This window comes from Camellia sinensis, chromosome 5 (genome assembly GCF_055761805.1).
Source record: "Camellia sinensis isolate YWXY chromosome 5, ASM5576180v1, whole genome shotgun sequence".
Lineage (NCBI taxonomy): Eukaryota > Viridiplantae > Streptophyta > Magnoliopsida > Ericales > Theaceae > Camellia > Camellia sinensis.
Genome location: NC_138965.1, coordinates 182,210,864 through 182,226,554, shown reverse-complemented (window position 1 = coordinate 182,226,554; position 15,691 = coordinate 182,210,864). Strand labels below are relative to the sequence as shown.

At 33.5% G+C, this 15,691-nt stretch overlaps 1 protein-coding gene across 1 annotated transcript; it reads left to right on the top strand.

Annotated features, from left to right (window-relative positions):
* Positions 1-13,907: 13,907 nt before the first annotated feature.
* Positions 13,908-15,375, top strand: LOC145791925 (uncharacterized). Its single transcript, XM_082872379.1, has 3 exons — positions 13,908-14,288; positions 14,608-15,084; positions 15,184-15,375. The coding sequence occupies exons 1-3, from the start codon at positions 13,908-13,910 to the stop codon at positions 15,373-15,375; spliced, it is 1,050 nt and encodes a 349-aa protein (XP_082728505.1).
* Positions 15,376-15,691: the final 316 nt, after the last annotated feature.

The following is a 15,691-nucleotide window of genomic DNA, read 5'->3' as shown; positions in this document are numbered from 1 at the left end:
AAGTTTAGAAACACTTAACCTTTATATATCATTTTTATTTTTCAGTGAATATATTTTTTAATATTTTAATATTAATTTAAATGTTTTTTCCAAAAAAAAATATGTTCAGTTTAAAAAAAAAAATCTTCATTTTAGCATGAATAAAATCAATATAACTTACAATTTGATGGTTCCAATTGGCAGATCAAAAGTGCCAAAAGAGAGTGAAGATTTGCAAACTTGTAGGCACATGTTATCACGTGTTAAGTACTAACCTTGATTTCTTAGCAGTTCACATACTATTTCTTTACTCCAAACCTGTCATTGTTACTCACTAAACTTAACACAAACTTAATTCCATAGCTATTGTCATCAGCTACAACAAAATCCAACCCCTTCAATTGAACAAAAGAAAGGCCATGGCTTGAAGCCCATCTAAAAGCGACTGAAATTTTGATAGAGTAAATAATATGTTTACATGGACAATAGGTTTGACATTATGGACATGAAAGAAAACGTATATTGCTCATTTTTTAACTTTGTTCATCATTGTTTATTTATTTATTTATTTATTTTTTTATTTTTAGGTATTTCCATTATGTTTTGCAAGTTACAATTGGCTATTGTTTTTTGTTGTTGATTGAACTTAGAAATTTGTAAATGACAGTTTCATTTTAACCTTTATTGCCTAAGCTGTATATCCTGTATTAGATTGTAGATATTCTTTGCGTTGAGTATGGATATCTTAACCTCCTTGTTTGCTTCTTCTTTTCCTGATGTATATTTGTAACTGATCGATGGATACTAGATACATTCAATAATTCATTTTTCACTCAGTGCCATTACTTTCCATTAGAAGCTAAATGCTAGAAACAAATAGAAGCAAGAGAGGAACAAACTTGATTTTGTTATACTCCAAATTTTATTTTTTCACTTTAGCTTCCAATTATAGATATTCTATTACTTCTTTTAGGTTTTTGCAAATGCGCATTAGGTATGAATTGCAGTATAAAAAAATGTGTACCATACTATGTCTATATTTATTAAGCTATATCTTGGAAAGAATTGAGAACTCTTTTAAACTTGGCATCCAAAGCCTACATTACAAATCTTCATGGAATCACTTTACAGTTGCAAAGTGAAATCATCTAAATCTTAAAGTACAATGAAGTGTAATCAAAGAGAAAGAAGCTCTATAACCAAGTTGAAGATGTAAAACACTCGTCAATTTTTTCTTCTACACTCAATTACATGTTTACATGTTAATGAGATATGACTTGAAGCTACTAAGCATAGTTGTTGAATAAACTTCTTGTTGGTTTTGCTAAGCACACTGTTATATTGGCTCTTCTGTTGACTTGTAGGAAAAGACGGGATTCGAAACCAATTCTCGATTTTGAATCTAGAGCCTAATTTCCGTTTATGAAAACTTGTCCTTAAAGAACTCTTTTTTTTTAGCCGGCTAACACAGTAAAATGGTCAAACGGCGTTGGATGTCAACGAAACTTGACACACACAACTAACTAGGCACAAATGACTTGTAGGAAAAGACGAAACACGAAACCAATTCTCAGTTTTGAATCTGGAGCTTAATTTTCATTTGTGAAAACTTGTCCTTGAGATACTCGAACCGGTTGACACACTAAAATGGTCAAATGGCGTCGAATGTCAATGAAACTTGACACACACGACTAACTAGGCACAAATGACTTGTCAGAAAAGACGGGACCCGGCCTTTTGACATTGATTATGTGTCCTTTGTTTTGTGTCACCTATATTGTCTTTTTGTTGTTAATCTCACATCTATTTCATGTCTACTAGCATGAACTACTAGGGACTGCTGTGTCCATGTTTAAACACAATTATTTGGCTAGATTTCTTGTTTTGTGTTTATTCGATTATTGTTAAATTGTAGCGGAATGTGTTCAATCAATACATGATTTTAATAGTATTATCATTATTTTACAATTTAATTAAAGTTTCTTTGGATAGTTCATGTATACTAATAGTCCAATTGGCGGAGGGACTTCTTATTAGTAACAATCCGTTGTGTGACATTGATGGAGTTCCAATTAGGCCCAAATGTTGCAAAGTCTTTGTCTTAAAAGTGAAAAGGCCAAATGCTGGTTTGGAAACACCATCCCGAGGTCCAAGAACAATTGGAGAAGCTGTTGGAAGATATATTGTGTGGTGCTCGATTCATGTATATGTTACAATCTTATTTATTTATTTATTTATTGAAATAATATCAAATATTTTACAGTTTTTGTAAGCTTGGAATTAATTATATTGTAAATAATTTTTTATTTTGTTTTTTTTATTTTGTTTGTTTTTTTTTTTTTTTTTGCAGATGCTACCTTTTAAGTACGTGATGATATCTTCACATATTGATATTGGAGCTTACTGTTGGTACTAAAACAAGCTATAATATATATGTTTTTTTTATTAGTACTGTCTATACTTTTGTTTTGTTTTAAATAAAAATTTGAGTACTTGAATTATCAAAAATTATTAATATTGTTGGAGGATGTTTTATATATTTTTGTAAAGAATGTTTGGTTGACACTATATTGTTACAGGGGTCATATATATTATTCGTATATATGATTTTTTTTTTTTTTTTAAGAACTTATATATGATTTTGTGAGTGTAAATGTAAATGCGAATGCAAATGATGATGTTGATGATGTGTGTGGATGTGGATGTGGATGTGGATGCATTTTATTTTACAAAATATTAATAATTTGTACAGGGAATGAATTAATAAAAAATATATATTTTATGAAATAATTATTTTGCGATAGTAATAAACCATTGCTAATGTAATCATTATTTACTTACATTTTATTATATGCGACAGGTTAACTTGTTGCATACACATGTTAATGCTAGTTTAGCGACGATTTAAATTGTTACGAATACATTATTGATTTAATTCTATTTTTTTTGCAACAATTAATACCATAAAAAATCATTACCTGAACTAGCTGATGTCAAAAATCCATATCGAACAAGACTTCCTTTTTGCTAATTCTTCTCAATTGCAGGGTCAGAAGTCTTTGGCATTGGATACTGCAATCAGGATGTGGCAGTTGCTTTTTGCAGAAAAGCAATGGCCATTGGTTGATCACTGGCGCCAGTTCTTGCAGGTAGCCTAATGGATCATAGCTCGTTAAATTTTTAAAAATTTGCTAGAAATTTGGACTAGAGTGATTGGTGATTTGTTTAAAACTTGCAAGGTGCATACAATAGTCACCAATACTCATATTCTCCTACTATTTACTGAGTGGTTTAATCATGTCTGTTAGTCTCATATTAAATGGCAACCTGTTATTAGTTCCATGAAGGGTCCGGTTAGAGTGGGGAAAGGTTTCAGTTTTTCTCCCTCATATCGAGTTTCTTTTCTTGAATATGGAAAAGATATGCTCCCCTGGAAGAGCTATGACTACAAAAGCAAGATATGTCCTGCATAATCTTCAAAGGTAAAACGTCTGTGGGATGCACAAGGTTAAGATGTCTGTGATTATGCTTGATTATGCCACCCCTTTTGCATAGAAATACAAAGGATATAAAAATATTATATTAAAAAAAAAAAAAAGACTTGCATATTGGTGGCTCTTTCTTAATGTTTTATGGGAGGAGTGTTTTGACATAATTTTTAGTACAATTTTCTGCTCTTTTCTTGGTGCTAGGGAACTTGTCAGTGATTTCCAATATGTTATTATTTGCTGTATTGTGTTTGTGAATGTGTTCATGTTGAGGTGATGAAGTTTAGTTAAAGAAAAATGTTGCATGTCACTCGGTTTTTTTTCACCAATTTGGGTCTCTTTTTATGTGGATTTTTGGGATCGATTCTTTGTTTGGAAATAATCATTAAAGAAATAATGAAGGCAAATAATATTTTTGCCATGTATCCCATTGATTAAAACAGTGAAAAAAATTCAGTGACATGCATTGCTCTTAGTTATATTACTAATTTGAACTCCCTAGAGTCCACATTCATTTATCTTTTCATATTTCTATCTAATAAATGCCAATTTTTCTATTTGGTAGGCCCGGCATAACAAAGCAATATCAAACTTTTAAAAAATATTATTATCTTATTGATCTAACCAGGGTTGATTTGCTAGTGGATCAATAAGATAATAATATTTTTTAAAAGTTTGAACATAGTCTTTAAAAAGGCAAATATTACATCATTCTAATTTAGTCAAAATATAATTTGCATCTGCTTGCAAATTAGTATCTCCTGCAATTTTGTGGACCCCACATAAATTTTCTTTTATGATTTTTGCAAACTCAGCTAAAATTGTGTCAAGTGTGAGAAAATTTGTTAACAAAGCCATTTTTTGACTTTTTCTAATTTCAGATTTTTCCCACTGTCTTAACCATTGCAACACATCTCCCTGGAGAGTTGCTGCAATATAATCAAGGAATTTTTCCTTTGACCAACTATTTTTATAATTGGTAATAATGATGGATAAGGATTGTGCCCAATCATCTATTGCTTGTGGTTGATCCTTAAATGGAACATGAGACAAATCTAAATAAGTACCGTTTTGAGCTATTAGATACTTATGATTATTATTTTTTCTAGATATTACCGGCTCGGGTGTAGGATTGGAGGTACTTCCAATATTAGTATCATTTTTAACTTCATTTGTTTGAATAAAGTCAAAATTTTCTCTATCTCCCCATGTGCCAAATAATTCGGGATCAATTGGCTCTTCTGCCTTTCTTTTCCCTTTATTTATTTCTGACGAAATATCTTGATCTATTGTTTCTTCAGATGAGGATGATTGGCAGTCATCATCATTAGTTGACATATTAATATCATAATTAAAGTGTTGTAAAAGAGTTTCATTTTCTAGATAAGTTTCTCTTATCTGATCTAGTAGCCTATTTCTTTCATCAATACCTAAATCTGGGTCTTTATATAATTTTCTCCAATAATCCAGTATTTCAACAATATTTTCATATTCAGTCCTATTATAGGTATTGGCTTGAAGTACCATAATATCTTCTGTACCATAAAATAGCCTAGGGATGTTACTATCTCCTAGACTATTCATTCCATCATTGTTTATGAAGGATATAGTTTCTAATTTTGCCACCAAATTGTTTATTTGGTTTTTTGATTCTGTATTTAAGTCAATATTTATTATAGAACCCAAATTGTCTATTTTACATTCTATAGACTCCACTTTGGTCTCTAGATAATTTTGATTTATTTTTTGATTTTTATCTAATTTAGAAAACCAAGAACACAAAATATCAGTAATATTATTTAAACTAGAACACACACTATTTATATTTGCAGATTCTTTAGTAATATGCAAACTATGATCATATTTATTATTAACATTATTTTTTGTATTTCCAAAGCATGTTATATCGTCAGAATCAATTGCCATTTTAGATTGTTGTTGGTACCTAGGACCCTCAAATTTTCTACCAAACAAATGACCAAATGTCTCACATGGGTATGGAGTCCGCAATTTTGTGGACCCCACACCCATGTGAGACATTTGGTCATTTATTTGGTAGAAAATTTGGGACCTCTAGCATTTTCCTTTATCAGGTGCCTAAAACCTCTCTTTATGATCTTAAAGACTTAATTATGACCAACAGTCAAAAGATCTTAATGAGTATATGGGGCTTTGACATACACTAAGCATATAGGTTTTACAACAACTATAAATGAAATAAATAATTATGAATATATAAAATACAAGGGATACACAAAAAACTTAGACGAAGTTTAATTTTTTTTTTTTTTTACAACATAAAACACACCATACAAACTTATATATATATCAAAAATTTATACATAGATAGAAATACTTACATAGCTTGATCTTGCTTTTAAAAGCTCTTCACCAAGCTCTGATACCAATTACCAAACAAATAAGGAAAGGAGCTTTTTACTATTTTTATTATGGAATTATGGTGGAGTTATGGAATAAGGAATTATGATAGAGACAAAGACGGAAGCACAAAGATGGAGAGAATATGGAGGGAATTTACATTGCCTTTTTCATTGGCTTGAATGCCAATTTATAGAATACATATTGTATATACAGACAAAAACCAAAAGTTATGGCATATCTACCTTACGTCCAATTTCTACAACTTTTGACAAAACTTTACAACTTTTTGACAAAGTCTACAAGCCTAGGCATAGGCTTATACAACGTTTCCACAAAATTAAATACAAAGACAAAAAAAAGTCATAAATGAGAGACTTCAATTATTTGTCATCTTTATACTACTATTATATACATACACTGTATATATTTGTCATCTTTATATACATACACTGTCTATCCTCCCCGGTCTTCAAAGAGATAGACTGTTATAGATAAGCTTTGGATGAGCGGAGTTGTCGTGTAGCCTTGGCTGAAAAGATTTGGCTGATCACTTTCCGCCAAATGATGCAGGTTGCTCCACGTGTCCTGGATAAGGTTGGAGTCGATCAGGAGACAACTGCATTTGATAGTGGGGTCCACTATGCTTCCATCCTGTTGATGAGATTGTGATATTCTTCATCAGTTTCTGATGGAGGGGAATCCGGATCTTGGCTGTATTGTTCATTCCAGAAATGTTCTACATCATCCGCGGTCATGGCTAGTTCCAACAGAAGATCCAAATTATTTCTCTTTTTGAGATTTATTAACATGTCAAGAGCCTCATTAATTTGTGTAGGAGATCTTTGATATGTTATGGGAAAATGGGTTACAAATAATATTCTACCATCTGTAACCATGAATGGCAATTTTGCTGAGCCATGGATGTTGGATGCTGCTTGTGAAACAGATATTAGACTGTCTATCCAATATTCTGTCAAAAAACGTTTTTGGATATTTTCCAATCGCTCTCTCCGGTGATCTTCATCTAAATAATCATCTTCAAATTCAAAATCTTCGGTTTCTTTAAGATACCAAATCTGGTATGGTTGGAAAAAATGTTCTCGTTCTCGCCAACCAACAGTGCTGGAGATCCAGAAAGTAAAATATTTGCTCCATCGAAAGCTTTTTACTATCCATGAGAGCATTGCTTTGATGATCATTGGATAATCTATCTATTGGATTGGATCTAAAATTTGGAAAATAACTTGATTAGTTATTCCCCCAATCTATATCCTCAAAAAACCACATGTCATGGTTTGCCATGATGGTTATTTTGGGAATTCCATCTTTTAAATTTAATTTATCATAAGATCGTTCTAAGATTTGTCTAATCTTATCATGATGATCTACAACTCGATTTTTGATTAACATTGAAAAATCTAGAAATCCCCTAGATGTTGATTTGTGATTATGTATCAATTTTAAGCAGAATATAACAATCCCAATCAAACAATCAAGACAAAGAGACACAACGATTTTACGTGGAAAAAACCACAATTGGACACCTCCAACTGTGATAAAAAAAACCACGGGCAACAGCCACAAAAACAATCCACTAAGAAGATTTAAAGGAATTACACAGGTATACTCTCAATTACCTAGCGAATCCACGCCTAATTGAGCCAACCTCTATGTGCCTCTTCCAACCCGTCTTCACCTCGGAATTGTCTTTACGATGAGCCACCTCGGAATCCACCAAAGCTTCAGGCTCGAATTCTTTAGAATCCACCGAAGAATAACTCTCTCTTTTGTAGAACAAAACACAACCTTTGATGTACTCTCTTTAAACCATGAGTTGAATACTCAATAAAACATCAAAGAAAACTCCCAAAGTATCCCCAGATATAAACCCTAGAACCCAAAAAGTAGATCTGGAGTAGTCATCCTAAAATCTGACTCAACACGTGAATTTATAGAATCTGTCCCGCGATCTCCGCTCGAGCGCCCAAAAGCCCGCTCGAGCGGTTTCAGCAAAATATGCGCGTGATATAACAGAGGTCCGCTCGAGCGCCCAACAGCCCGCTCGAGCGCGAAATCACACATCTCAATACTTTTGCAGGCGACCAAAACTGCTGGAACCAGGGATTCTCCGCTCGAGCGCGGGTATGTCCGCTCGAGCTCGATCCCCGTCATAATCAGCGAAGTGGCAATCTTGAAAGCATTAGCATCACAAACTTCTCTGAATGGCACAATTCGGGTTGGATTCGCATCTAAACACTCATAGCCTCACTGAAATAAAAGTGCGAAAAGAAATACAACTGAAAGGAGTTTTGTCAAAAGGGATTGCCAAGAATAAAACCTAACAATCATAAAAATTTCTTTTGGAAGCAAAGTTCTTGCTTTTTCAAAAAGACAAATTCTTTTTATTTGTTCAAAAACTGGATCAGAAAACTTATCTGATATGAAGTCTGATAGCTGAAGAAAATTGTTTATTTTTTCAAAATTAAAATCTTCATTCCAATTTATTTGTTTAAGAATATTGAAACAAAGATTTTGCAAATCTTTTAATTTAGCTGTTTGCTCAGCTAATTTGTTAGCCAGAACTCCCATGTGTTTTCGAAATTTCACTTTGTTGTCTACAATGTGAGTTTTCCAAACTCCATTGAGTTCTATATAAATTTTTCTGGATATACCAAGGTTGAAAAAATCTTTTATTTCAGATTCATCTGGTCTGGATGTCTGAATATTAGTTGAAACTAGGTTAGTTCTCATTTAACAAAAATTCTTTTGATAAACAGGCATAGCTGGTGTACTGTAAAAAGTTTTTTTTAGCTTTGGTCATGCTATCATATGATTTATGACTGGCTCCTGGAAATCCACAAACTTGCTGATTAGCTTCGTTCCAATCTGTGTAAATTCCAGGTTGTTTTCCTGAGAATACAACATAAACTCTTTCTTGTCTGGGGTTTGCCTTTGTAGCAATTGTCACGCAATCTCCTTGAGCGGGTTGTTTACCCTTGTCCATTGTTTCCTCTTGGTCTAGAGGTCTTATACAAAAATTAAATTTACTTGTTTAGCAATTTAATTTTTTGAAACAATTTCTGCTAAGAAAATCTGCAAGAAAATTGTTAGTACCTTTAAGATGTTCTACTTCAAAAGTATATTCAGAAATTTTATTATACCAGGCTAATCTTCTTCCTTGCTCAATAGGTTTTTTATTGATCAAGAAATCTCTTACTGCCTTATTATCAGTACGTACAATAAAATTTTCTGGGGCTAAATAGATATGAAAGCTTTTTATTGCCAATTTTATTGCAAGTAATTCTTTTTCAAAAATAATATATTTCTGTTCATTTGGTTTAAATGTTCCAGAATTATATCCGCAAATTAATTCTTCTTTTTATAATTTTATGGGTATTGGATTTTTTCTTGGTCTAATCCCATTTTCTGATAAAGGTATCTCTTTATCATACCATAAATTACTTGGTATTGCTTTAAGAACACATCCCTAGCATGCTTCTGAGGCATCTGTTTCTAAAATTAATTTATCACCTATTTTAGGAAGATAAACATCTGGTAAAGTTTTAACATTTTCTTTAATTTGTTTAATTAAAGCAACATCTTCTGCTGTCCATTCAAAAATAACATTTTTCCTTAATTTGATTAACCAAGGAATTTCTATTTTTGAAAGATTTTTGATAAAATTTCGTCCATAATTTAAAATGCCTAATATGTTCTTATAATTTTCTTTAATAAACTCTGTAATTGTGTTATATTTTCAAGAGTATCAGGAAAATCTCGTACTTTGGACAAAATATGTTATTGTAATTTTAAACCTTTCTGGTCTAAAATTATTCCCAAAAATTCAATTGATTCTTTTTCTAGTTCAATCTTTTTTATAGACAAAATAATTCCATGTTTTTGGAATTTTTCACAAAGTAATTTTAAATGTTTCTTATGCTCCTCCTTGGTTTTAGAGAAGATAAGTATATCATCAATATAAACTACACAACAATCTTTAAGATCTTTAAAAATTGTATCCATCTACCGTTGAATACCTGTGGTGCAATATTTAACCTAAAAGGCATAACATTTCAGTGGTAATGTCCTCTAGGTGTACTGAAAGCTGTCAATTTTTTTGACTCTTCAGTCAATTGAATTTGCCAAAATCCACTTTTACAATCAAATTTGCTAAAGATTTTTTATCCTTTGGTTAAGTTAATCAAAACATCTTTTCGTGGAATAAAATATCCATCAAATTCTAAATTTTCATTTAGCCGTTTAGTTGACTACCATTCAGGCTTTTCCTCTTTTAATTTCAGCATGGTTTCTTACCATAAAAGCTGGATTAGAGTGAGGGCTTTTAGTTTCTTCAATTAACTTTTTGTCTAAAAGTTCCTGGAGTTGAATATCAAATTCATCTACATCTTGTCTAGTATAGATCATTGGTCTTACTCTAATGATAACATTAGGGTCTTTCAATTTTAAACTACAATAACGTGGACTACGTTGCCATAGTTTTAATGGATGTTCACTAAAATTTTCTTCTAAAATTTTATAGATCCAATGTGATTCATCAATAGTTTTGATGATGGGAGTTAACTCACCACGTGGCACAGGCGCAAACTCTTTATCACAAATATATTTATGTTGTTCTAACAAGGGAATATGAATTAAGACATTGTTTATGCTTAATGAAATAACTTTTTTCTTGTATTTGCATTGGAAGGTGTTTATATATAAAATTATTGCCAAGAAGGAAATCTCCATGCATATACGGAAAACATAAAATTTTTGGTATAACGAATTTGCTATCATTTAACCAAATGGCTATATTTTTAGCCTTGAATTGTATAGAAGTATGGTTGCCATCAATTCCAGTAATCAAAATTGGATGTTTCATTAATGTCCATTTTTCCTTTGGTATGGCATTCCATTTACATGAGCTAACTGTAGCTCCTGTGTCTATGAGAACATTGAGACTATTGGGTTTATAATCTGCAAAATTAAATGTTCTCAATACATATGTATATCTTCTTTTTCCCTGGCTAGGAGAAAAAAATGATATCATCATTTTTTGTTTGAAAATGATACATATATGCAGACTTAATATGTTCAAGTTTTCTTGTTCCTGGAAAAATAGGAATCTGAACATTGTTTGATGTAATAGATTTTTGATTAGAATTATTACTTGATTCTCCAATGCTTAACTTTGAAAATGATTTGTTAGGAAAATCTTTGTCGAATACAGAAGTTGATCTTTTAATTTTTGGAACTGTATTTTCAATATATAAATTTTTTTCTGATGTCTGCATTTGTAATTGTGCAGGTTTTTTTGTTTTAGAAGATTCTTCTTGTCCCACTAGGTCTTGGATTAACCATTGTCGAGGGACTTCTAAATCGCTCCAATTCATTAGACGATGTTGTATTACCGTGTCAAATGGTCTTGGTTCAAAGATTTCAATGATTTTATTATCGTTTGATCTTGTTTTCGTTTCAGGAAATTTGGTTAATTCGTGAATTGTTTTCCAACGAATAGCCAAATCATGAGAATTTGATTTCATTCCTAATCCTTGTGTTTTAATTCTTATTCTGACTGTATCTTCAATATTAGGATCATTTATGGAAATAAAGAAATTTGGTCTGACATTAAACCAAACTACTCCATTAGCCAAATTAGACTGAATTCCTCCAATGATTGCTTTCATTGGGTCGGAAAATCTTTTATCAAAAATTACTGCCAAAATAAAAGTATTTATCTCTTGGCGAAATAAGGCTGTTATGGTTACTTGAATTTATCCAATATGAATATATTGAATTTCAGGATATTTCTTTTTCCATCTTGCAACCTTTTTCTTATCAAAAAAAGGAATATCAATATTTCCTTCTTCTGACCATTTTGCTTGAGTGTTACCACTGTATTGTTCAAACACTCTTGCTGAAAAGAAGTTGAATTTTGAAAGTTAGTAAATTTCTGGAACAGCAACTTCTTGCATTTTTTCGAATATTGCTAATTCTTTGTCGGTAAAAGTTTTTTCTTCTCCGATTACATCTCCAAGTCGAATTGCCTGTAATTCTTCTTGAGATATATTATCTACTTCTTGAGATATTTCTTGACTATTATTAGTCATTATGAAGATTAGTTCTTCATCTGAACTTTCTTCATCACTAGAAATTTCATATAAGATTTCTTCTTCATCATAAATTTCTTCTCCATATATTATTTCAAAATCTTGTTCTTCAAAGACTTTGATCATTTTCTTTGCACTTTTTCCCTTTTTTGAGCATTCGGGTGCATAGTGACCTTCTTCGTTACAAATGTAACATTTACAAGTTTTCTTTTTTGAAACACTTGTTGGTTTCTTTTTTCTAATATACTTTTTCTTTTTTGAAAAAGTTTTGTTCTTCTTCCAAGGTTTCCATTTATATTTTCTACGTTTTTTTGGAAAATCCTTTCCTTTTAGGAAATGTATTCCAACCAATTTTTCAATTTTCTTTTAAAATTTTATCACAACATTTTTGACCGTATTGTGAGTTGGAAATTTGATTTTTTATTTGTTTTTTCGCCTTTGCTTCTAGACACCGATCTGCTATCAGTCTTATAACATAATTAATGCGAAAACCAAGATTATCATATTCTTCCTTCCCTATTTTTTTAAGAAAATCTGGATATGTTTTAATACATTACTCATCCCATGGATTAGGGACAGTTGGTCTCAACTACTGGAATTTGCAAGGGTAAGATATGAAGCAATAACTTATAATGCCCAAAGCTGCCATACACTTCTGTATGCATTTGGTGCCTATTCTAATTGTTTTCATCTGCTCACATCCACCTGACGGATGAATAATCTCTCCTTGAACCACTGGCCCCATGCTGGCGCACTCCTACATACATAGGTCCATAAGTGGCTAGGAAATAGGAGCTGATCCCTGTCTATGTGCACATGTGCGCCTCGCATTTCTTCCCTGATCTATATCTCTAGTCCAGTGCAGCCTTTCCAAAGAGGGAACTTACGATAGGAACAATACTTGTGGTCTGGCTCCCCTATCAATTGGATTCTAATCAAAATATAGTTTTACAACTTTTTTCTAAACATTGGAATTGTTGTGTAAAGTACTGAATTTGGTCGACATCTTGAAATGGTTTTTTAAAGGGTAATTAAAATAACCATATAATATTCTTACTTCGGACCTAGGACAACCACATTTTCTGGTCGCACCTCTACCCTTGGGCTTCGCGGAAAGGAAGGAACATACATACCCTAGCAGTCACATTCGCACTACGGCACCTCCTCCACAGTACATTGTCCAAACCCTAGTTGTGGACTTCGCAATGCATCATACCTGGAGATAGCAGTACAGATTACCGAACGAGAGTTTTGGGGTTATGATCACGGTATTCTTGTCTGCATGGTCCGGGTAGTATGGCGTTGCTTTGGAGTAGAGCTCAGTGGGTGGGAGTTTGAGCCCCTCATGCAGAGTGAGTTCACGGGGTTATTTCATGAGCCTGTTTCCCAGAGCCAATTCTTATGGTGGCCTAATGGTCCCTTCTAGACATCTGACCAGGAGATTTTTGTGACCTGACCATGATTAGTCTAATCCTTCTGTTTCTGTATTAATAGGATTAGACACTAACTCTTGACTGTAGTTTAAGTACGTTGTACTAATACATTTTCTTTTACATACGTAAAAATGATATATGTACTGTTATAGTATCTTGTGCATCATAGATATGATATTGTGATATGTACTATTATAGTATCTTGTGAATCATAGATAATTAAATGTATACTGAGTGGTTCAAAAAAAAAATAGGAGTCCACTAACCGTTTTCACCTTGTAGTAATGGCTAATGATGGAAATGGAACTAGATTGTCGGTCAACAGTACCGACCCAATGGAGAAAATCATGGAAAGAGCAGTTACCAGTTTTCTGCGAGCCCTACAAACCAACATTAATAGCGAATTGCCTGAACGACAAGAAGAACCAACTACAATAAAATAGTTCCATGACTTAAAACCCACTATATTTACCGGTAGTACGAATCCACTGGTGGTAGAAGCTTGGGTCAGAGATATGGAGAAAATTTTCCGCGCGCTATCTTGCACAGAAAGACAGAAGGTGACTTTCGCCACATCTACCTTCAAAAACGATGCACAAGAATGGTGGCTTCTTACCCTGGAGAAAGAAAATATTTGGACTTGGGCAAGATTCTTGGAGGTATTCTATGAAAAATACTTTCCAGATTCGTTGCAAGAACAAAAGGCAATAGAATTCATACACCTAAGGCAAGGAACCATGACGGTGGCCGAATATGGGAGCAAGTTCACGCAACTGGCTCGATTTGCGACATACATCATCTCCACCAAAGCTCGAAAAGCCAAGAAATTCGAAGCAGGATTGGATACTGAAATCATGGACAGGCTAGAGGTTTTGAAACTACCAACCTATGCAGAGGTGGTGGATCAAGCATGCATTGCAGAAAAATGGATTAAAGCTTTGCGCTTCGAGGAACCAAGCTAAAGAAAACAATTTTGGAAAATAGATAATAGAAGACTCGATGTCAAGCCTCCTAAGAGGGTAAATACGGGCACAACTAGTTCAACTAGTTCAAGCAATCAAGGTCCTACCAATCCCTGAGGTGGCACCATTCCAACTTGCTCTACTTGTGGAATAACTCATTAGGGACAATGTTGTTGAGACACAGGAGCATGCTTTAAATGTAGCTAAGTTGGCCACTTGCTGAGAGATTGTCCAAAGCTTGCCAATCCTACAGCCGGTCCCTCTGAACCAATCCGAAAACCCGCGAGTGTGGAAGGACCAAAAATGCCAAGGAAAGGCTTTTGCCCTGGTGCCTGGAAACCCAGAAGTTACTGAGAATGTTGTGTCAGGTACACTTTCTGTTTATGGTCACTTACCTCATGTTCTCTTTGACTTTGGTTCCACTCATTATTTTGTTGCACCAGACTTTACTTCCAAGTTAATATTAACACCCGAACCCTTAGCATATGTATTGTCTATATCTTTTCCTTCTGGTAATTTTGCCCTTAGTGCTGATGTGTACAAATCTTTTACTGTATCCTTAAAAGGTGAAACCTTACGTGTAGACTTGATTCCCCTCTGCATTAGTACCTTTGATGTAATCTTAGGAATGGATTGGTTAGCTGCTAACCATGCCTTTATTAATTGTGAAGCCAAAAAGGTCTTCCTCCAGTCACCAAGCCAACTCGAGCTTGTATTTGACGGAACTGGAGTCTCTCTCCCTCCATGTGTTATATCCTTCATGACAGCTCGACGGCATCTATGAAAAGGTTGTTGTAGTTGTATTTGTTATGTGATCGATACTCAACAGGAAGCCCCCATACTTGATGTAATCCCTGTGGTTCAAGAATTCCCGGATGTATTTCCTGAAGTCCTACCTGGTACCTTGGTTGAGCGAGAAATCGAATTCACCATTGAAACCCAACCTGGTACACAACTAATCTCAAAAGTCCCTTACCGCATGTCCATGACAGAATTAAAGAAGCTGAAGACTCAACTCTAGGAACTACTGGACAAAGGTTTCATTCGGCCTAGTACCTTACCTTGGGGAGCTCCCGTACTATTCGTAAAGAAAAAGGATGGCACGATAAGATTATACATTGATTACCGAGAGCTAAACAAAGTCACCATAAAAAATTGGTACCCTCTGCCACGAATCGATGACTTGTTTGATCAATTGCAAGGCGCCCAAGTATTCTGAAAAATTGACTTGCGTTCTAGCTACTATCAACTAAAATTCAAAACGAAAAGCATCGAAAGGATTGCCTTCAAAACCAGTTACGGGCACTACGAGTTTCTCGTCATGCCATTTGGTGTCA

What these genes read in the sequence shown, in the direction of transcription:
- LOC145791925 (XM_082872379.1), top strand. Translation starts at nt 13,908, where the DNA reads ATGGAGAAAATTTTCCGCGCGCTATCTTGCACAGAAAGACAGAAGGTG. An exon ending in AACTACCAACCTATGCAGAG is followed by an intron (nt 14,289 to 14,607) that starts GTGGTGGATCAA and finishes CCAATCCTACAG; the next exon opens with CCGGTCCCTCTGAACCAATC. An exon ending in TTGTATTTGACGGAACTGGA is followed by an intron (nt 15,085 to 15,183) that starts GTCTCTCTCCCT and finishes GATACTCAACAG; the next exon opens with GAAGCCCCCATACTTGATGT.